General features: G+C 41.9%; 3 protein-coding genes across 3 annotated transcripts; 2 read left to right on the forward strand and 1 right to left on the reverse strand.

Moving 5' to 3' along the window:
* The first annotated feature begins 706 nt into the window (after window positions 1-706).
* On the forward strand, window positions 707-2,992 carry micos10 (mitochondrial contact site and cristae organizing system subunit 10). Its single transcript, XM_041946509.1, has 4 exons — window positions 707-804; window positions 2,029-2,076; window positions 2,522-2,628; window positions 2,769-2,992. Exons 1-4 carry the CDS (start codon window positions 741-743, stop codon window positions 2,772-2,774), a joined length of 225 nt encoding a protein of 74 aa, XP_041802443.1. The 5' UTR covers window positions 707-740; the 3' UTR covers window positions 2,775-2,992.
* A 2,310-nt stretch (window positions 2,993-5,302) lies between these two features.
* Window positions 5,303-11,131, forward strand: htr6 (5-hydroxytryptamine (serotonin) receptor 6). Its single transcript, XM_041945832.1, has 3 exons — window positions 5,303-6,217; window positions 8,274-8,408; window positions 10,775-11,131. Exons 1-3 carry the CDS (start codon window positions 5,303-5,305, stop codon window positions 11,129-11,131), a joined length of 1,407 nt encoding a protein of 468 aa, XP_041801766.1.
* On the reverse strand, window positions 11,085-20,325 carry tmco4 (transmembrane and coiled-coil domains 4). Its single transcript, XM_041945831.1, has 14 exons — window positions 20,257-20,325; window positions 19,444-19,576; window positions 18,830-19,004; window positions 18,619-18,646; window positions 18,047-18,176; window positions 17,544-17,641; window positions 17,170-17,313; window positions 16,884-17,003; window positions 15,866-16,030; window positions 15,511-15,647; window positions 15,137-15,221; window positions 14,718-14,835; window positions 14,405-14,522; window positions 11,085-12,914 (listed from the first exon to the last, which is right to left on the reverse strand). The coding sequence occupies exons 1-14, from the start codon at window positions 20,297-20,299 to the stop codon at window positions 12,372-12,374; spliced, it is 2,037 nt and encodes a 678-aa protein (XP_041801765.1). The 5' UTR covers window positions 20,300-20,325; the 3' UTR covers window positions 11,085-12,371.
* Window positions 20,326-22,162: the final 1,837 nt, after the last annotated feature.

The raw sequence follows: 22,162 nt of genomic DNA on the forward strand, positions 1-22,162 counted from the left end.
ATTCAGTTATGAGATACTTGTGTACCTGTTTCCTCGTCATGTTTGCTGATGTTCAGGGACTGACTTGCAACCAAAGTAAGTTCATCTCTAAGAATCAGAATGCTTCTCCTTCCTGAGCTGTATGACTGTGTGGTCCCATGACTTTGGAAATCACTCCCTAGGATGAACCAGACTTATGGAGGTCCACATTACTTTTTTCTGAGCTCTTGGCTAATTTTTTAAAATTCTCCCATGATGTCAAGGAAAGAGACCCTGAGGTTGAATGCAGGCCTTAAACAAGTGTTGGAAAAAATATTTTTGTCATGCTCACGAGATTTCTGGCTTGGTCAAAATCAGTTCTAATAACTTCAGCCGAAGTATATGTAAACTTCAAACTAGTAAATTACTGTTAGGGCTATTCTCTCTTTTACCACAGGAGGACGACATTAAATCGTTTTGGATAAAACGCGTCGCGAGGTTTGCAAGATTGACGTAATGCTGCGTTCAAGTCAGCAGTTAAAAACCATCTTTGATATAAAGTATATGTGTTTTTTCACATTTACAGTATCAGCAACATCGAACCGACAAAGTAACATTTAAAATAAGTCACCAAATAACTAGCGGCATAAAACACTACACTTCATCACTCGGTCTGAGGTCAAATCGTGGCTATTGATCATTCCCAACAGCACCTGAAAGTAGCACCAGCGCTGCGTTTTGACACTTCTAACGTTAGCCTGTCGCTCGAGCTAACATTCAGCATGTCTGAGAAGGAGCTGGGGAAAAAGTGGGACCGATGCCTGGCAGACAGTGCCATTAAACTCGGTAAATATCCCAAAGGCTTTTGCGTATAACGACATTGTAGCGCCCCAAAGCAAGGACAAAATAAACAGCAGGTTTTACTGTAACGTTAACGTTAGTCCACAGCTGTCATTGACTGGGCGAGAGGCTAACTAACGCTAGCTAACTTAGCCATAGAGGGCTTGTAAAGGACAACTGAATGACCAGTCAGATATCTGTGGCTCGTCTATTCAGATCGGTAAAATTAGGTTAATTCTGTAGTTTCATTGCAGGATGCAACCCTCGGTACATTTGCGCGGACGTTACTCATACATATTTGTGTTTCCCTTTTATTTTGTGGTCGGCAAAAGCCTACGTGGAAACGCTATTCAGAAAAATGTTCACGCTGACTTAATGTTTTCTTGCCTAACGATACGAACACATCTGCTAGGATATTAATTAAGGCGTGCAAAGAGAGTATATTGGTTACCCCTGAATTCGGTATACATACAATACACCAATAAACATTTATTTACCATACGATGCCACAAACCATATACACATCCCATTGTCTCCGCTTACAACTCCACAATTTTCCACAACGAATATTGGCGTCGTTAGATAGAAACAGCGGCAGGTGCAGGGCAACGTTTAGTCCGTTTATTAATGTAAGGTATTGCTTTATGAATTACCTATATTATAGAACAATTGATCCTGTAATATTCCTAAAAATGCTTCAGTCATGCACGTACTACTAACAAGCCATAAAATGGTCGGTTTTTGCATGGAGTTTGGTGCGATGTCATTGACATTACTGGTGTTAGGTGCCTGGCCCACTTTGCTGTGTATAAAGACTGCAGGTGTTATTTGAAACAGTGAGAGGGAATGACACCAACAGTTTCAGAGAAGAAAATATGCTCAATCCTGTACTCCCCACCACCCTTTTGTATAAATGAGAGTGAGAGAGAGAGAGTGTGTCAAGTTATTGTCACATGTAACAGAAAGTAGTGCATTGCAAAGCAAAAAAAAAAAAAACCTGTGCCGTAGCTACATGAAAAATATAATCTGTTATATAAATGGATATAAGTAAGAGACAATATGAGATGGCATATGCAGGTAACAAATAAATAAAGATGAAGTAATAGCTTTGTAAATTATTAGTAAGTGTCATTAGTATGTATCAGTATTAGTATGTAGTATGCATAAGTACAACAGTCATTCATTCAAGGTACATTATCATAGTAATTTTATTTTCCCCTCTTTTTCCAGGTACTGGGCTGGGGTTAGGAATCGTGTTTTCTGTTCTGTTCTTCAAACGTAAGTGGTTTCAGTGGATTGTTGGCTGTACTGTGTCTTGAACCTTTAATTGAGCTCAGAGGTCCTTGAAAAAAGGATCTCAGGTAGGAGTGATGCTCGGTAGCTACATGTAGTTGTTGACTACTGCTGTCAGTGAAATGTTTTTGATTTTTTTATTTTGCACAATGGCAGTCTTTTGAGTGTTTTTTTAAAACACGGTCTTATCTAACTTAACAGGTTATTCAAAGTGTATTTCTAATTGAGAATATTTAGTGCTTTTGTTCATCCTCAAAAGCACAAAAAGGAGCATGTGGATACGAAAGTTAAGTATAGAAAAAAAAGAAAAACAGACAAGGTGTCACAACAGGAGTGTGAAAAGGATTTCACACGCAATCTCTGTTGTGTTTTTAATAACATCGTGAAGCGCGTCTCTGCGTAACAGATAAAGTACCTGTTTCATTTGTAGGGCACACGTGGCCGATTTCATTCGGCTCGGGAGCGGGACTTGGCATGGCGTACGCCAACTGTCAGAACGACCTGAGGTCACATTATTTGCAGCACAGAAGCGAAAAGGTTTGTTTGTACAATAAAACGCACGTGGCCATAAACTGGCTTACAAAAATAATTCCTTATTACTAACTCAGAATAACAACCCTGTGTCATTGTTCATGTAAATCAAGATTTATGTGACTGATTTCTGTTTTCTTTAACAGGAATAATAGCTGCAAGTCATCGAGGGACTGTCGTTTTTATGTTTGTTTGTTTTTTTGAATTTGTTCTTTTTGTTTTGTTTTGTCTGTGGGAGAGTCACCATTTGCACTGTTTTGCAGTTAGATCCTTATCTCCCTGTTAAACTGTCCATCCCTAGTATGGCTCTGTATGATTTATATGTGCCTGATCAGGACAGTCTGTGTTTATTTAATAAAATAATCATGACAAAAATGATACTGTGGTGATTCATTTTTCCCCAAATGCTTTATAATGGATGAAAACCATTAAAAAAACAAAACAAAAAAAAAAACGAGTAAATCATGAATTATAACAGCTAGATTATATTTCATGCACTCCAAGCAGTAATGGTGGTACTTGAGGGAGTAATAGGAGTCAATGTTAATGCAGCTTTGAAAAGGTGGGTTTTCAGTTTATTTCTGAATGTGAGTGGGAGTGATTTTCTGAAATGTGTGCTGGAGGAAGGTGGGGACTGCAATGCAAACGCTATCCCATAAGGTGGTGGGCTTGGTGTGGGTGAGAGGGGGTCAGGAGGTTTGCGGCAGCTGATCTGATGTGGCAGATGACAGGCGTAGTGATGGAGATGAGTCATTTCTGAGGGGGCATGAACATTGAGAGCTTTGCATATTGTTTAGTATTTGGCAAGGCTATTGAAATGCTGGAGTGCACCGGACTTCATATCCCACTAATGCATTTCGTATTTAGTATTCAAGTGCTGCTGTTGGAAGTGAATAACTACCGTTGTCATGTTATCTCATTGTCTGGGTTGAGAGTAATGTAGGAACAGTTGACTGTTGTTTCCTGAGAGTTGTTAAAACAGGGATTGTGAATTTGTTCACCGATAAAAATATTTCATTAACTTTGACACAAATCTGCTGTTGAACTGGCACCTAAATGTAACTTCTGTATGTGTGGCTTTTAATGAAAGGTTCAAATCTTGCCTGTACAACAAACACTCACGTTTCATTGTTTGAAGCACTGAGTCACGGGGAAAGCAACTGGGCTTTTCGACACCAACTACAGGACAAAAGACAACAGGAAAAAGATAAAGCTTCACAAATGTGTGTAAAAGAAGCACAATTATAACATGCAAAATGATTGATTGCACAAGTATTCACGCCCTTTCCTCCGATGCACTTCAATCATCATGACTGGTACAGCCAGATTCAGTTTGTCCAAAAGTACATTGTTCGTTTGATTAAACAAATTCTTCACGAATCTGAGACAAGGCTTTTGAATTGGGTCGGATACAAGAACATTTCCAGGCGGGGATGGAAGAGTAAAAAAGCAAAAAAATATCCAGTGTGATTCAGGCTTGGAAATCATTGAAACATAAAGTCAGATAAGCTGACTTCTTTTTATAGATACAATGGAATTTGCAGCTACTGCTCTAAAAAAGATAAAAACATGAAACAGGATCCTCTAATGGATCTGATACTCAATGTATATAAATTGTGCACATAACATAAAAACAAAAGGCAGGTAGAATCAGAGAAATCCTTTTTGCAAATAGACCTAACTTTGAAGAAAAAGCACGTCGAATCTTTAAAGCGCCTAAAAAAAAAATGCACTTGTACCTCAGTAGTTAAAAACACCATGACCAAACATGGAAGAAGACCACCCACACCAGCTCCTGTGATGTAGAATTAGCATTTCTTGGCTGTGATTGTGCATGGTTATGCATTAACAGCTCAATGCTTTGACATGCTCCTTCTCAGAAGCTGTGCGCTCCGTCTGGGAGGCGCGCTGGAGTGGCCGACAAAGGGATTAACAGGAGCGGGGGATATAAAGGCAGCGTTACAAGGACCATGATACCTGTAGAGCACTTATGAACAGAGCCTTGCTTACAAATGACTGCTGCACAGTTTTGTGTTGGTTTCCGCTCCCCTGCGCTGCATCCCAGAATAAAAGGGCTTGTGAAAGACAGCAGAGCTCCAGCTCGGCAAAGGACTTGCGGAAGCTGTACAATTCCACTTCTGTGAGGTGAGGCATAATTCTGAGAATGGGTCCTTGTTCTCCTCATCTTCAGTAGCTCCTCTCACCGACACGGCTCTCGTATGCCCGGTCGAGCTTTTCTCTTTGTGCCCTCCTCCAGTGGCTGTCATCGTTGTGACATGCTGCCTCGAAAACCCTCTGTCAGCCATCGAATGGCTCATTCTGGCTCTTAGCCGTGGATGAGGCAGGGACACGCTGGCCAGGATGGAGACATGAGTAAAACTGTGTTGTTGATTTTGTACACTATACTGGTGGCAGTGGAAGCAATCCCAGGGCAACCGGATGTATTCCTGCCAAAGGGAGATGGCGATATTCACCCATGGAGAACAGTCCGATTAACACAGACAGGGAGAAGGTTGGATGGCGTCTCGACACAAGAACTCAGCGGCTTCTTCTTGTTCAACAATGCCATTAAAGTGAGAGCTTTGGCTGCAAAGAAGAACTGGTTGAGGTGTGCAACATTTAGAGGAGCCTGAAGAGAAGCGTTCAGGAGCTGCTTCACTGATTGTTTCCAACCAGCACCATGGCAGACTCTCACTTGTCTAACTCCATAGGAAGCTACAACAGCAGCTCCCCCACCACCAGTGCTTGGAACATCACCGGCAGCGGCCCGTGGTTGTTGGCCTTCATGCTGACCATCATCATCCTCATGACAGTCTGCGGCAACCTGTTGCTTATCGCTTTGGTGTTTGCCCATCGCTCGTTGCGCTGCACCTCGAACTGCTTCCTGGTGTCTCTGTTCCTGTCCGACCTAATGGTGGCACTGGTGGTCATGCCCCCAGCCATGCTCAATGTGCTGTGTGGGGCCTGGGTGCTGTGGCCTGCCTTTTGCCCCATTTGGCTTTGCTTTGACGTCATGTGCTGCAGTGCATCCATCCTCAACCTGTGTGTGATCAGCCTGGATCGCTACCTCTTCATCATCTCGCCGCTGCGCTACAAGCAGAGGATGACCCCACCTCGGGCGTTGCTCCTGGTAGGAGCAGCTTGGGGGTTGGCAGCGCTGGCTTCCTTCCTGCCCATTGAGATGAAATGGCACAGCTTAGGCCACTGGAGTGGACACTCATTGGTTCCTGGGGTCAGCATTAGCAATATGAGCTCTTACTCCGACACTCTGTACCCAGCGTCCTACTTTCAGCTGTCTCCGTCAGGAGGCCTTTCCTTCCAGTGCCGCCTGCGAGTCACCTTGCCCTTTGCCTTGGTGGCATCCGTACTCACATTCTTTTTGCCCTCCAGCGCCATTTGCTTCACCTACTGTCGCATCCTCCTGGCAGCGCGGAGGCAGGCGAAGAGGGTCGCAGCACTGAGCCACCCACCACACCCGCATCCCTCTCTCGGGGAACCTTCCAGGCCTCCTTCACCTGGGGTTGCAGCAGGGCAAGCTCAGCAGGATGGAGACGACTGCAGTCACCAGGAGCCTCCTGTGTCACAAAATGTACCGGTAAGGAAGAGAGACCAAAGAGTCAAACAACCAGCCAGGCCAGATACTTGAGATACTGGAGATACTGGAGTGTGCTCAGTCTGGGAGTAAATTTAATAAAATACTGAAAAATTTCTATGCAAAAGCCAAACTAAAATTCCTGATAAAAAAAATGATGTCAAAACAGCACACAAACCTTTAAGTGGAGAAGACCTCCATGAGAGCAGGGGTTGAAAAAGGTTGATGGTGTGAGTGAAGGTAGCACAAATATAATAACCAAATTACAGCTGTCCATCTATTGTAAGAGTTCTCAAGCTTGCCTTTAACTTGACATTTGTAAGGTTTTACATAATACTATTCATACCTACAGCCCTTGAAATGCCAATTATACTGTTGAAATCCACTCCAAAGTTTGATGTGCAGCAATCATAAACCTGGAGGTTTTATTTTTAAGATTATAGGCCACTGTATATTGCAAATGTAAAAACAACCTTTTTGCCAGCCAACACAGCCAAATTTGTATTTTTTCTGAGACTAGATCTGAGTTTAGACCCACTCGACTGTCCTGATGTTCTTAATTATAAAAGTACCTGAAGTTGACCCAGTTTTGAAGTATATCCGGAATCTAAAATGTAGTGTATGTGATTTACCATGAACCTATAGAGAACAAGGAGATACACCAATAAAAGGAATGCTGCACAAATATTTGTGCATGTATTGTTTACAGGACAAGGGTTTTACCTGTCGTGGATTTAAAACTTTCTTCATCCTTATCAGGCTGTCAGAGATGCAGTCTTATTGTAGAAATAACTCTGCACCTCCTGCATGACATAGAGCTGAAAAATGTTTTTTCTTTTCAGTTACTTAAAACCCAGAGTGTATAAAAGAAAAGCAGAGACCCAATGAAAGGGAAGGACTGTAAACCTGCTCAGAGATCTTAGAGAGAAAGGTGCAGACGGTGTATCAGATGTGTTGCCCCCGTCTGCACGGATCACAGCCACGTAGTCTGTCACATATGCCTGCAGTAAAACCACGCACGTCAGAAGAGCCAATTCTAAATGGATTTTCAAAAAATCAGCTCAGACATCAGGCGGCCTGTGACCCCTTAACGTTTGGTGTTTATTTTTCCCGTCATGCAGCTTTAAAATCATCTCATTCTTTCATTCATCATGAATATCCTGTATCAGATTGTTCCAACTCTTCACTGATGCTAAGTGACGCTGACACTATTCAGCATTTAAACCCTTGCTGCTGCATCAGGTGGAAACATTCTGCATGCATTGTGCATCATTTTATACACATTTCCCCAAAATCAAGCCACTGAAATTTAAAATCAAACTCTGTCGGTTTCAACAACGTTTCACAGCATGAGTCTGTGATGACCCACAGATCAATGACATTCAAGGTGTTCATAAAATGATTTTATTTTACTGTAAATATTCTTAAGAAAAAGAAAAACATTAAGTGTTTGTATTTGATTCATTTTTAAAGCAGTAGTGTTTGGAATTTTGGCAAAGCATGAGCATAAAGACTGGAGGCAGGGGCAAACAGCTGGCCTGCAAAACAAACAAGCTCACTAATTAATACATTATATCTTGTTAAAAAATTAAATTAAAACATCAAGTTTGGTTTTGCAACCAAGAATCGTTGCAGCACATAACTCCTCACTGACTTAAGCTGTCGTATCGATTAAACGAATGAGATAGATATTAGAGATGCTGGTAGGGGGGGTTTACCTTGACAGAGCTAGGCTAGCCATTTACTACTGTTTCCAATCTTTGTGCTAAGCTAAGCTAAGATGAGTGGCTGCTTGCTCGAGCTTCAGAATTAGCCTACAGGCATGAGAATAGTATTGATCTTCTCATCTAACTCTCCTAAAATAATGAACAATTGCTTTAATTTAATCCCTGGACAGCTTCAAGCAAACCACTAATTAAATGCGTAAAGGAGGTCAGAATGAATGAATACAATGTCATTTGCTTTGCCATAGTGATTTTCTTTATTTATTTATTTTCAAAATATGAATGTAGACAAGGCAGTTTTACATTGTACGTTGAATTGTCTCTGCTGTGCACAGCCGTCAGTGAACAGCGAGCGTCGTCTGGCTCACAGGCAGGGTCGGAGGGCACTGAAGGCGAGTCTGACACTGGGGGTCCTCCTGGGGCTCTTCTTCAGCGCTTGGCTCCCCTTCTTCATCACCAACATGGCTCAGGTCAGTAGAGGGACCAGACACTGATCCTACCACAAATGTGCTGAAGTGATGCAAATGTGAGCATCCATCTGATTCGTGATCAGATGAGACGGAAGGGCCGAGCAGCTTCAGGCTGTCCGTGCTGCCATCACCTCAGTGCACATGCAAGTGTTCTTTCTCTATTTTCAAGGTTTACACAATGTCCCTCACCATTTAAAAGAGGTCTGAGGTTGTTTGGTATCGTTTTTGAATTGGCCAGCTCTCCAGAGCCATATATTTGTGACTCAGAGTTTTCTTTTTGTGTCAGTTTTCTCACAATTTTATATGTGGGACGGACAGTAAAACAGTGTGAATTAAATGCAAAAGAAAAAAAAAGAAGGAAAAAAAAACACACTTGGATACCAGTCTATTTTTGTCGTGGCCAGCCTTGGCGTCACAGCCTTGCCAAGCTATCCAACGAGGAAATAGATTGGCATTTCAGCTCCGTGTGGCTGACTCATTCCAAAACCCAGAAAACAACACACCAAAGTACCATTTATAATTGGTATTCTTTTTAGGCTGTTGATTTTGATTTGATTAGACCGAGCACACGCGCTCATTACTCAGCGAACAAACATCAGTGGCCACGAGAAAGCCTCGGCGAGAGTAAATGAATGTCAGAAAACAGCTTAATCTAAATTGGTAATGACACTTGTCCTGTTTTTCAAGCTTTCGATGATCCAGTCATTTTGATTTCCCATCTGTGCCCTCTCGCTTCTCCCCTGCATAACGTGGAGCACAGAGACTTGACTGTGTCTGCACTCTCTTCCCTTTTCACACCCAATGTGGTGTGTGAAACGCACCCCTCCCCCCTGTCCTACTCCCACCGCCTCCCTGTCTCATCTTGATAATATTGGACGCTCTCCTCTAACAGCTGTCTCCTCCTTCACTGTCCCTCTCTGAACCTCGTGGTAATGTTCCACGTCGGTGTTTTTGGCCGTCAGACACAAACGTATCTGCAGATTCTTTTAAGGGAAAATTACATGTTGCATAAGGGAGACAAAGAGTGATGGACAACCTGTGTGATTAGTGAGAAAGAAAGTCTGGCCTCTTTTTTGATGTTTACACAGCGAACAACAAGGAAATAAAAATCTAAATGAAGACTAAGCCAAGAAGGATCCATAAATAAAGATCATATTAGATCACATATATATTTTTGGACTTCTTTATCAATTTATGATATTTTCTTATTTATTTCTGCTGTGCCAAAAACTAAGTTCTGGTTTGAAATCTCCCCAAAAAGTAAATAGATTTTTAAAATGTGTGCAATAAATTATGAATAAATTGATGTGCATAAATAGCCAAAAATTTGTAATTAGAAATGAGGCCAAAAAGCATTAATGGGCATGTGTTTTTGTTTTAATTCTGAGTTTTCTCCTGACTTAACCTGTTTTTTGATGGAAATAAATAAATGCCAATTATACACTCAATTCAAATAAATATCAATTTTGCCAAAAAAAGGATAAATAAATAAATCGATGATAAAAACATAATTTTAATGAATTCTGTATGTATTTAATTCTATGTTTTTATGCCAGACAGCCATGGCCAGAGGTGTTTTCGGGTTGTCTGTTGGTCCCATTCTCGTGAAAACGACATCTCAGGAACATCCTCAGGGAATTTCTTCACATTTGGCACAAGCGTTTACATGGACTGATGAACTGATTCGATTTTAGTGGGCAAATCTATATCAATATCTATGTATCTATCTATTGTACAGATCTTCTATGCCACTGCTCCTCTATGTTTTACAATTTGTAACTTCTTTGCAGCGACATCCATATTTGAAGCATTGTAGTTCAGCTCAAGATCATTTTTCTGATATTGAGCTTCAGGTGGTTGGACAGACATGGATGTAAAATGCAATATGACTGTTTGTCTGAGGCATACAACCATGAGACTGTCATTCTATTTTTTTTTTATGTGCACTAGATCTGAGTCTAGACCCACTCGACTGTCCTGATGTTCTTAATTATAAAAGTGCCTGAAGTTGACCCAGTTTTGAAGTACAGTATATCCGAAAACCTGATTATACTATATGTGTGTGTGTGTGTCTCTCTCTCTCTCTATATATATATATATATATATATATGCAGGTGTATATATGTGCAGGTGTGCATGCTTGTGCATCCTTGTGAACGTGCATGATACAAAAAAACAAAACAGGGACCCTCTCATAAAAACATTGCTATGAATCACTACTGGGGTCCAAAACTCTGTAGGATGCCTTTAAAATTACATTCCTCTGTATTTATTTTCTTATTCATTTCTGTTATCAATTACATTTGATAACGTTTTACCATAAATGATCTTCTGATGCCGTAATGCTTTCCACCATCTTCATTCAGGCAGTGTGTGAGTGCATCCCCCTTGCACTCTTCGACGCCATCACCTGGCTGGGCTACTGCAACAGCACAATGAACCCCATCATCTACCCGCTGTTCATGAGAGACTTCAAGAGAGCTCTGGGGAAGTTCTTGCCCTGCTGCTCCTCGCGTTCAACCAGAAGACCCTCGCCAGCGCTCTCCCTCTCTCTCCGCAACTCGGGGGAGCCTAACCTCGCCAGCAATTCCCCCTCTCCCCTGGCCTCTGACCCCACCCACCCACCCGCCACTGCCACTGACGCTGTCAACCTTCTGGACGCCGAGCATGCTGGCATCGAGTTGCCTCTGCTGCTGCCCAATCAGGTCGACACCCTGGACTGAACAGCAATTGTGGAAATAAAATCAGCCAGTATGTTATGTTCTGGGCTTATGGTGGAAAAATGGTTCAAGACCAGTATTGAGACTCACACTGATTTACCCGGCATGAGTTAACTGTAGAGTATATCATTTCTGCTGCAAGGGGTCTCTCAATCAAACAATAGCAAAAGATGGAGTCTGATGATGCCGTGAAGTAGCGTGAGATCATGAGAGTTGTTGTCTTCATCTTAAGTGAGCAATACAAACAAGAGTAAACAACAGCGTGGCAAGCAAGCTAGGTCGCTGACTTCCTTCCTCGCTCTCTGACGCATCGTCCGATGTTTCCCTCGAGGCAACAAGAGGCGGTAAAGGGGATATGATGCCATTGACAGGCGACCAAATGAAATGCAGTTACCCTGAATGAAATTACATTTCTCTGAGTTTGAACATTGTTGGAAACATTTGGACAATATAAGTACACAACTCAACAAAATATATAATGTAGGTCTAGTTGTTTTCGACATTTTAATGCAGAAATGTTACCTGTTAAGCCTTTAAGAGTTTTCAGCCTCAGAGGGATAGAAAATAATCAAATTTAAAATGAATTCATTATGGTCACAGAAAAATGTCTATGGACACGAATTCAGTCAGCTCCACCCTTGTTCTATCTTGAATTATGTGTGTCTTGCCAATTAATGAAACATGGTTGAAGAAACTGATATTGGTGCATTGCCAAACACAAACAGTCAGGGTTCAGGCTATTTCCAATTATCAGTGCCAGTATACAGCGTAACTTAACTCTCTGTTAACTCTACAGAGGCGGCGCTTCACATTGATAGAGCAGAGAAAAGAAAGGCCTTGAAGAGGACAGACACTGCCCCCAGCCTGGTGGGATTCAATTTACTGTGATGACATTCCCAGCAACCAAGCCAGCGGATGAAAATTAGAAGGACGAGAGGGACAAAGATATCAGCTATTTGGCGGCATCCTCTAAAACTAATATTTACAGGCATATGATCTCACAGGGAGCTCAGCTAATAAATTAGTACACTATTCACAGTTTGTAAAAAATCTGCTTAATTTACAAAACTCTAAATTGTTATTACATTTATACCAGAGTCCAAAAACACCACTTAGTGGTTCAACAATGCAGTTCATTCAGGGGCTTTTTAGTTGAGGCTGCTGCCCCTGGCATGTCAGCGTGCTGATAATGGAAAGAATATTTTCCAACAGAGCTTTGAAAACAACCTGAGAAGACGAGCATTTACGGGGAAGCAGCTGGTCCTGTGACATGCTCTGTACAAGTTTGGCTGCCTTCGTTTGTGTGTGTGTGCTCTATCGTCCAGTGCGTATCATCCCAGCTCCATGATATCTGTTCATTGTCAGGGTCAGCCTCCTCTGCACCGTCACACGCCGCATTTAGAGCAGAGGCTATGTCTTCGTTAGTGGCATGCTCTTCAGAAATAAGTGGTAAATTGTTCCTCGCGCTCTCTGGTTCTGTATCATTCAGCGAGTCCAGCAGGTCTGAAATATCAGGGATATCCCAACCGTCACCCGTCTCCTCTGTCTCTGCCAGGCCTTTCTCGTCTCCACTTTCCTCTGTACGAGACTCAGCCTCTTCAGCTTGAGTTTGGGTCTCAGTCACTTGTTGCTCATTGGGGGTTTGGTCAGGGATTTCTACTGTCCCCTTTTTAATTGCTGCAGGCTGAAGAAGAGCAAAAGAGGCTCCAGGGACTTCTTTGGTGGGAACTCCGACTGCCACCAAGATTGTGTCCATTTGACGCATGTAGTCCAAGTGACCGTTCACCTGGGAAGCACAAACATGGTTTTACTGTCTCTGATGAAATAAGGATACATATTTCTTTATAAATTATGGTGTAAAATATACCTTTTTTTAAAGAAAAGATTAGCACTTTGTAAAATCTGTTCTCTTCATACTTTTCTCTGTACAGCTAATTTTCCTATTCCTCACATAACATAAACAGGTATATTGTGTATGGTGCTTCAGACACGTCAACCATCTTTTTACTCTTATTCTTTTTAAATGTTCGTTTGAGTGAAACCTCTGATACTTCAGCAACACAGCTACCATGACCAGTGCTAAGTGTGAAGGTTCATGTGGAATCATTACGGGGTGGCAGAGAGGCATTACTGTGAACTGAAACAGACTAGCAGGGGCCTTATTCTTTTCTTATCTTTTAATTTCACTTTAACAATGCAACTGTCCTTTAAAATGCTAATAAAATGCTGTATTTAATAATATTACATAAAAATGTATCTCATAACATTTTACTTATGGTTAAAATGTTTTTTTGTATTAATTACATGACAACTTCTTCCAAAAATCTCCAGCTTGGTGTTTGTTTAAAGTTGCACTAATCAATATTCTGATATTAACAATAGGTCATATGACTGTGTAATGTGAAACAAGTTGGTCATAGCAGTGATCACCAAGCTGTGCCGCTCCTCTCAGCTCTACAGTGTGTTTTCGTGTCTTCCAGCTTATTGTTTTGGTTTTACTGCCTGCAACTTCGCAGTTTTTGTTAGAGACTAGCCGGTGAACAAAGTGGAGCATTTAGCAGTGAAAGAGGCAGAAATCTTCCTCAAGACCAAAACCAGCTGACCAGAAACATAACTCTCATGAATGCTCATGTAACTCAGCATCTCCTGGATGTGTAAATAGGCAAATGCTTGGTAACATCATGTTTGCTGCGAAACCTTAAAAGGTGACAGTCAGTCAGCGTTGCGTTCACAGCCTTCTGCTGCCCCAATGTGGTCAAGAAGTAATTCATACTCATGACGGGACATAGTAAGCTCCACAGTGAGGAAACACTACGAAATGAACTGTCAAGAATAAGCCAGTGATTTAACAAAGATTATTTCAGTCTCTTTCCAAAACCTAAAAACTGCAAAACCATTGCTAATGGAGCCCTCCGGAAATCAATAACTAATCAAATCAGAGACAAAACATTAGTGACTGAGTGACTTGTGTAAACCTTTACATGCAACAGAGACATGAACATGTCAGACTAGCTGCAGACACTGTATATTGTGGAGATTATGTAGTCAGTCATGTAGGACTGTGTCAGTTGTGTCTACCCAAGGACCCCCCACATTTTTCTCCAAGCTTTGATCTAACAAACAAATTTTTATGCCTAAAAAATGCCTGCTGCATGTGGCTTTTCTTGAGCGGTGAAAACCTTGAGGTGTTGAACACTCTCCAGCTCATACGTACTTGAAAGACCATTCAATGAGGAAACTTTAGTGAGCCTAATTTAAATATAAGCTGTGACTCACCACGGAGGAAAGATCCACATTGATAATACGCCGATCCTGGATGTTGATTGGCTGTAGCCCGGCAACAGACAGTTGTGCAGCTGAACTTCGGTACAAGAAGCCGAGGAGCCAGTCCCCTCTGATAGGTGGATAGTTCAGACAGTTGTTTATTCATGCACAACTTAAATTTTATAAATCCTGCTGTCGAGGCAGTCATTTCTAAATCCACTGCAGCCAAAACAATGGACCTCAAATATACAACGACTAAAGCATTCACTGCAAACAGGTAGACATGTTACTCCAGTCTTATTGCAGGATGGATCTCTGTTCCTACCTGCAGTAGCCGTTCACTATTTTTCCAGCCACTACCCTGGTCATTCTCTCCCAGGCCTTTTCAGAGCCGTCCACAGGGGCCCCCAAGAGGACTACATCCTCCACTACTCCTTCACTACCTGAGGAGTAACAACACAGGACCCAACTGGTTGGTCAGAACAACGTACAATGTAAAAAACATATATACATATGTTATACATATATACATAATACATATAAACAATGAGAACCTCCATTAGGTTAATTACATTTCGATTACACAAGTTATTACCACATTTAAATGCTTATTATTTAGGGGCATCATCATAGCACTTCTACTCTGCTTCATCAGTGACTTAGCATTTTGGTTTGCATGTCAGTGCAAGAATACGTGCATCAAATTCCAACTCACAATCGAAATATGGTTTACTCAAAGAATACCTTGGTCATTGGCAAGCTCCTGTAGACAGTAGTAGATAACTCTGGCCCCAAGACTGAAACCTATGAGACTGACAGGCCGCTTCCCCTTCAAATACAGAAAGAAAGAGAGGAGATGCACAATTCTGAAGAGGCTGAATGCAGGCAATTATTCCCCTTGACTGTAGGGTAATATTTCAGATTAATAAACAGAGCTTGTCATTTCGGTTTTGTTCTAGGAGTACAATCAAAGAACAGAGACACTGTGGTTGCTGCACTAACTACTAATGCAGTGAACACAAAATATCTAACTGACCATTCTAGAATGACTGCTGACAGACGGTTGTGGTGCACTATGGTAAATTGTGAATGAACAGAGGCAAGAGGTAATACCACACCTGCTGTCTGCTCCTCAAAACCTGCGCCAGGTGCTTCCCCACCTCAGCTGAGCGGTTCAGACAAACACACCAAGGGTTGTCAATGACGCTGGCTGCTGCCAGCAAAGACGCAGGCCACGTCAGAGCTGCCACGATGCCTGGGCAGTGTGATGGCGTAAAAGACATCAATGCAAGCAAGGGTCAATGCAACGAAAGGACGATGGCTAGATAAGACAGTCAGGACTGTTTAACAGATATCTACCAATGCCACAAGCATGAAGTTCAGAACAAGAATATATTCCACCACAAGCACAAACACTCCTGTTTCCAATCCAGGTCCATTGAACAAGTGCTTCATGCATGACCGTCCTCCTACCTGAGAGCACCGTGTACTTGAGTGCTTCTTGGGCCACCATGCTGACCAGCCCATCCAACAGCGAGGTCATGGCTGAACCCAGATCCCTGAGGAAACGTGACTCCCACACCAGGCAGTACTGTTCCCCGCACTCGCCCAGGCTGCACCATGGGGCCTGGAACGAACCTGGAAGACAGCAATTGTTTTTTTACGTAAGGAAACCACTAAGCAGCACTTGTAAGTGAAGTGTTTTTGGGCCATTGTATGTGAAGGGGTACTAAGCTTTTGTAAACCCAAGTGTATGTTTTTAGTGGGGGCAGAGAGCTGCATGGTTTTATGTAAAACCAAAACTTGAGTGGTTTGTTTGCCTAATCTCAGGTGGACACTCAGCTGGTATAGTTTTAGAACACTGTATGCAGATTCCTGCTCAGACTTATCACATAATTTTTGAGTTTTTCTAAAATTGTCTATGCTGTCCTTGGTTTTGCTTTATTCTTCTCCGTTTTTTTATTATTATTTTTTTACACCAGTTCCATGCCTTTTCAAACTGAAAGCCTAAAGATAGCAACTGGAGCTTAATGGGGGACAGGCATGGAGTAAGCAGGATTTTCAAAATAAAAGCTTACATAAAAGCTTACTAGTGTTTAGACCTCAGCTGATGACCTTATTCCAACTAAGACACTTAAATGACTTGATTTCAGTCTTTTGTTGCTCCTGTCCCAACTTGTTTGAAACATGTTGCTGCATCAAATTCAGAATAAGCAGATATTTACAAAAATCAATGAAGTTGAAGAGGTTAAAATATTAAATATATTATCTTTGTACTGTTTTCAATTGAATATATGTCAAAAAAGATTAGCAAATTATCACATACGGTTTTATTCATGTTTTACACAGCATCCCAACTTGTTGAAATCAGGGTTGTATATTTAAATATAAATACATTACATATACCATGATAGCTGATTTATCATATGGCCATCACCGACTCAGTAGAAATTGTAAGTGGTTGCAGTGAGACAGTAGAAGCCATACTTACTGTATTTACCGCTGCAGAGCCAACCTGTCACTGCAATCGTCAGATGAAGATGCTTCCCGGAGCTCAGTGGCAAGAATTCAAATTCCTCTATCGCCCCAACACACTTATTCATCTTATAACCTGGAGAGACAACATATGAAAACGGAACAATGGTAGCTAAGAGCTAAAGTCGAAGATGAGAAAAGCTACAGATATAAAAATCAGGGAACACCACAAAATCGTTTCCACTCACCAGTCAGAATTCTAAACCTGATAATGTCTTTCTGCACACAATCACACATCTTACCAGTCAGTCCAGCTCCCGCTGCTCCAAACAGCGAGGCCATGATTGCAATGCCAGTGGCTGAGCCCAGAGCAGCGGCCCCTCCTGCCCCCAGCACAGCACCGGCCCCTGCTGCCACCATGGGGGCTGCCAGCCCACCTGTCACACCTGGCAAAGGCACAAAGAGTCAGTACAGAAAAAAAGATAGTCAGTGCTGATATCTGTAAGGTGAAGCAATTCTGTGAAAAGTTCACTCTACAGAAGGAAAAATACTACGTTTGAAAGCGTGTTGTGAACTGATGCAAGATGCAACCATGTGTATGTGTCCAAATAAGATACAAAATGTTTCCAATGTCCATCTCAAGTTTTCAAAAGCTCGTTGAAGCAGGAAAAATTACCAATCACAGTTCCTCCGCCTACGGTGGCTAGTCCAATGAGGAGGTACCGTCGTAACTTTCGCCCTCTTTCTCTCCTCTGCCGCCGAGAGGACTCCTCTCTAATGGAGATGCAGAGTCAGACAGTTCATCTGTATTAGCTGAAATATTAATTGGCTCTAAAGATAAAAAACATCACATTACTCTTTTGGTACATTTAAAATGGCATCTTGGAAACAATAACCTTCTTGTTTAAGCTGCACTAACTATTCTCATGCTCTCATGCTGGATACAAGTGTGACTGCCAAACACAGTGCCTGTGTTGTTTAAACAGTCTGTCATGCACAAGATAAAAAAGACAGAACATATTACCACTATGTATTTCAAGTTAGCTGAGGATTTAAGGTTTATAACATCTCTTTCACACTAAATGAAACGTCCTATTATTAGTGGCATAAAAGGCACCAATTAAACGTGGCTACTGACTAATCACCATTCATCCATCCTACCATCCAACCATAGCTTACTCGCTCTCCTCTCCTCCTTCCCTCAGCTTCTCTCCCAGCGTTTCCTCAAACTCCTCCAGCTGCTGTGGAAAGACTCGCAGCAGACAGCTGACATGACGGATGAGAACCCTCGCCCTGGCGTCATATTGGCCTGAACACATGACAGAAAGTTGAAGTTACAAAGGAACAAGTTGATAGGAATTTACACCAACTTAAAGGCAGAATAAGCACAATTTGCACCTCATACAAAACTAATGCCTGACAATCATCACTTATGACCCACTAAAAGTGTGTGGCTGTGTCTGTACAGACCCTGGCCTCTGCCTGTATTTGCTTATTTTGCTTTGCTCTGAATGTTTCTGGGCGTCAACCTTTAGCTAATAGGTGTGCAGCCTCCAGCCAACCCAAGCGCACTGGGTGTGAAGGCTGCAGGTGGTACACTGGGCTGTCTTCTGGCAACCACGGTCAGGGCGAGCACTTCTGGTGTGGCTGAACCGGGGGGAGGGGCCAGCTTTGAATGTTACAAACCGCAACTGACAAATTCTACTCATTCTGCCTTTAAAGCAGTCATTAGCTCAGCAAAGGACTCTTACCGTCTTTGACAGAAAAAGACACCAGATCCTGTAATACAAAGTGAACGCTGGTTATAAAAGCTGTTGTAGAAAACCAGACACAACATGAGTGCAGTACGAATAAAAAATTGAGTGGTTAGCATTATCTATAAGCCACATTTATGCTTGCTTTTGCAAAAATCCAATTTCATTTTACAGTTTCATGTCATTCCATTCTCTAAGTGAAACACACCTGTATGATGGGGGTGGCTCCGGCAGCCAGCAGTGGTTCGGCCTGTAAGATGGAGAGGAAGGTGTCGGAGCCCTCGAAGCCCAGACCTGACAGGAAAGCCCCCATAACTGGCATCACCGACTCATCCAGGTCCAGCAAGCGAACCAAGCCCCGCAGATACTGCTCCCTGAACCCACTGAGAAACACACAACTGCTCATCTCCTCAGGTCAAACAGTTCAGTTAAAGCTTCTTTATTTAGTTACAAAGCCATTACTCCAAGTTCTTATTCAGTGGAAGAAGAAAAGGGAGCTTTCACAAATGTTTAATTTGTCCTTTAATTCAAACCGGGAGAGCAGTTAGTCCAAATTTGCTTTTGTAGTTTTATCATTAAGGAGAGCCCATGTGTTATAAAATAGAATCAACTCAAAGGTGTATTCAGGACCAGTATTTCCTCTATGCTGTGTGTTTGTTGAAACACTGTATGTCTGACAGTTAATCACACAGACCAGATATTTGTATCTTACCAGTCATCAGTCACTTACATAATATATTTGGTGGAATCAGAGGAAAAAAACTAAAGCAAGCACCCTGCAACACAAAGACTACACACAGGACCCACACAGAATACTGTTACCTGTTTTCAGGTCCAGGAAACAACTGGCCCAGAGACACAGCACACAGAGCAGCAAAGGCAAAGCGGCCCTGCTCCGTCAGCTGTCTGCTGATTCGTTCCTCTGGGCTTCGGTCACGTGGGGCTCCCCCCGGGTCTAAGGTGATACATGGACGAAGCTTAATTATTAACTTAAAGGTAGCAGTTTGGTTCAGACACATCATAGACGAAACCAAACACAAGTCACAGATTAAGACATTTTAAAGACACATTAATCATAAGGTTTTCGTTAAATCCCGTATTTGTGCTAGAGGGTGTAAACAGCGTGTGTAAACACTTTTGAGATTTTGTTTCAAATACTGGATGCCGAATTTACCAGAAGAGCCCATTGATTGATATAAGGCTTATGTCATATTCCACAGATATGCTAATATGTCTTATGGAAAATACTGCATCAGACTTTAAAGATTTTTGAGCGTTGTTTAGTTTGACGTGTCGCTCTGGTCCTGCAAACAGCGAGACCAAACTGGAACATGGAGTCTAACTTTGTGCTTCTCATCATGTCTCTGATGAACTGACCCGAATTCAGCACACAGGCTGCTAAAAGATGTGTGGCCCAAAAGATTTCCCCACAGTCCTGTGAGCTGTAACTTCAAATAAAGAAAGAGTTGAATTTCATCAACACGTTAGCTGCTAAACACAGCTGTCTGAGAGGGGCCGTGCTGCCTCGGGCGGTAAACTAGCTAACGGTTCAGTGCTAACTTTTAACGTCGTCAGTTTAACAACTTATTCTACTACGGCACTGAGGGGAATTAATAAACAAAGTCTACATGGTACCTGGAGCAAAAGTGGTGTCCGTACACCTCTGTTCTTCCTCCATGGCCACAGATGTCACAACTCTGTAGACTGAACTTCTGTTGCCTTCAGGTATTCATTCTGAGCTCTGACATCAGACATTCACACGTCAATGCGACATTCACACTTTCACATGTTCACATGTACACATGTTTGTTAATATGATTTACTTACGGAGGGCAGCCTAATGTATCGATACAATGCACCATCCCATGTAACATTAAAAGAAACAGTTTCACGTTATTTACGTGGTTGTTACAACTTTGATTTACATATTTTCGACTGAACATGAAAGCATCATTTCTTTGCGACTTTTGCGTGACGTAACTTCCACGTACGCTTGGAGCAGGCCAGGGGTCTATTCACCACTGAAAGGTTTTGGAAAGGCTTTGTTGCATAAATTGATATGAAGTTGATTAATTCGACATCTTTACGGCAGGCGCTTATGTAACACGGGAGGCTAAACCAAAGACTCCAGCAGCCGGTTTCACTGATTAACACTGCTTAAGACACAGAGAGGAAATAACCAGTGCAATCGAAAATAAGAGCTAATACAACTACTGGCCAGTAGGTGTGAGTCTAACACTTATTTTCTCGTCCCACATAATTTTTCAGCAGTTCTTGCTGCACAAACCTGCAGTCATCGAAGTCAGTGGTTCACTTTTTAGATTATTTTGAAATGTGGTAAAATTCCCTGTGAAGTTGAATAGTATAGCCATCATATTTTATATTCATTTTGTTTTGGTTTGTTTGCCTTCTATTCATGCATATTTCAGGCTGTTCAGAGTTGTTCCAAGGTCCGTCTATGAGTCTGTGCCACTAGAAAAATAGCTTTCTCTCAGATGCTCGGTAGGCCTACATCACAGCGAGGGCGGCTGCCTGCCAGCCACTCAGGGAAACAGCTTCACCCAAGGACGTGGTCATGGAGGTACACTGGAATCTTTAGCTGAGATGTTGCCAGTGGCAAAGACTACAACAGACGGCGCCATTGTTCAATGCTGTGTGGTTAATAAATTGATTTTAAAAGTGACAGGGTCACAAGCATAAAGAGAGAACAGCAACAGACACTTTTAATAGACCCATCCCAGTGCATTTGGAATGGCTGGAATTTAAAAGGATTCATGCAATCTTGTTTATGTACAAGGGAGATATAGACTCTGAGTCATGCGGTACCATACCCAAGTGTCAACAAACCCTGGTACACACTGTGTAAAATATAAACAAAACGGAATGTGATAATTTGCTAATCCTTTTGACATATGCTCAACTGAGAACAGCACAAAGACAGTATATTTAATATCTGACCTCATCAGCTTCATTGGTTTTTGTAAATATCTGCTTATTCTGAATTTGATTCAGCAACACGTTTCACACAAGTTGGGACAGGAGCAACAAAAGACTGAAAGTTGTGGAACGCTCCAAAAACACCTGTTTGGATCATTCCACAGGTAAACAGGTTGATTGGTAACAGGTGATAGTATCATGATCGGGTATGAAAGCAGCATCCTGGAAAGGCTCAGTCGTTCACAAGCGACGATGGAGCGAGCTTCACCACTTTGTGAACACATGATGTGTAATATGCTATAGTATGTGTAGTATGATGTAGTTTAGTATTATAGCAAACATATAGTTAAGTGTGTGTAGTATTGTTTAGTATATGTACTACAGTATAGTACAGTATGTGCAGTATAGTATAGTAAAGTAAAGTACAGCACAGTTTAATACAATATGTGAAAGCTGGTATAGTACCATAATATGTATGGTATATGATAGTGCAGTGAAATTGTACAGAAAACTGAGATAGAGTAAATCTAAAAGAACTGAATGGCATTACAATATGAGAAGGTGATTATCCAGGAGTCAGGGTTAAGTGCATGCCTGATTCAAT

Source organism: Chelmon rostratus, chromosome 10, assembly GCF_017976325.1.
Source record: "Chelmon rostratus isolate fCheRos1 chromosome 10, fCheRos1.pri, whole genome shotgun sequence".
NCBI lineage: Eukaryota > Metazoa > Chordata > Actinopteri > Chaetodontiformes > Chaetodontidae > Chelmon > Chelmon rostratus.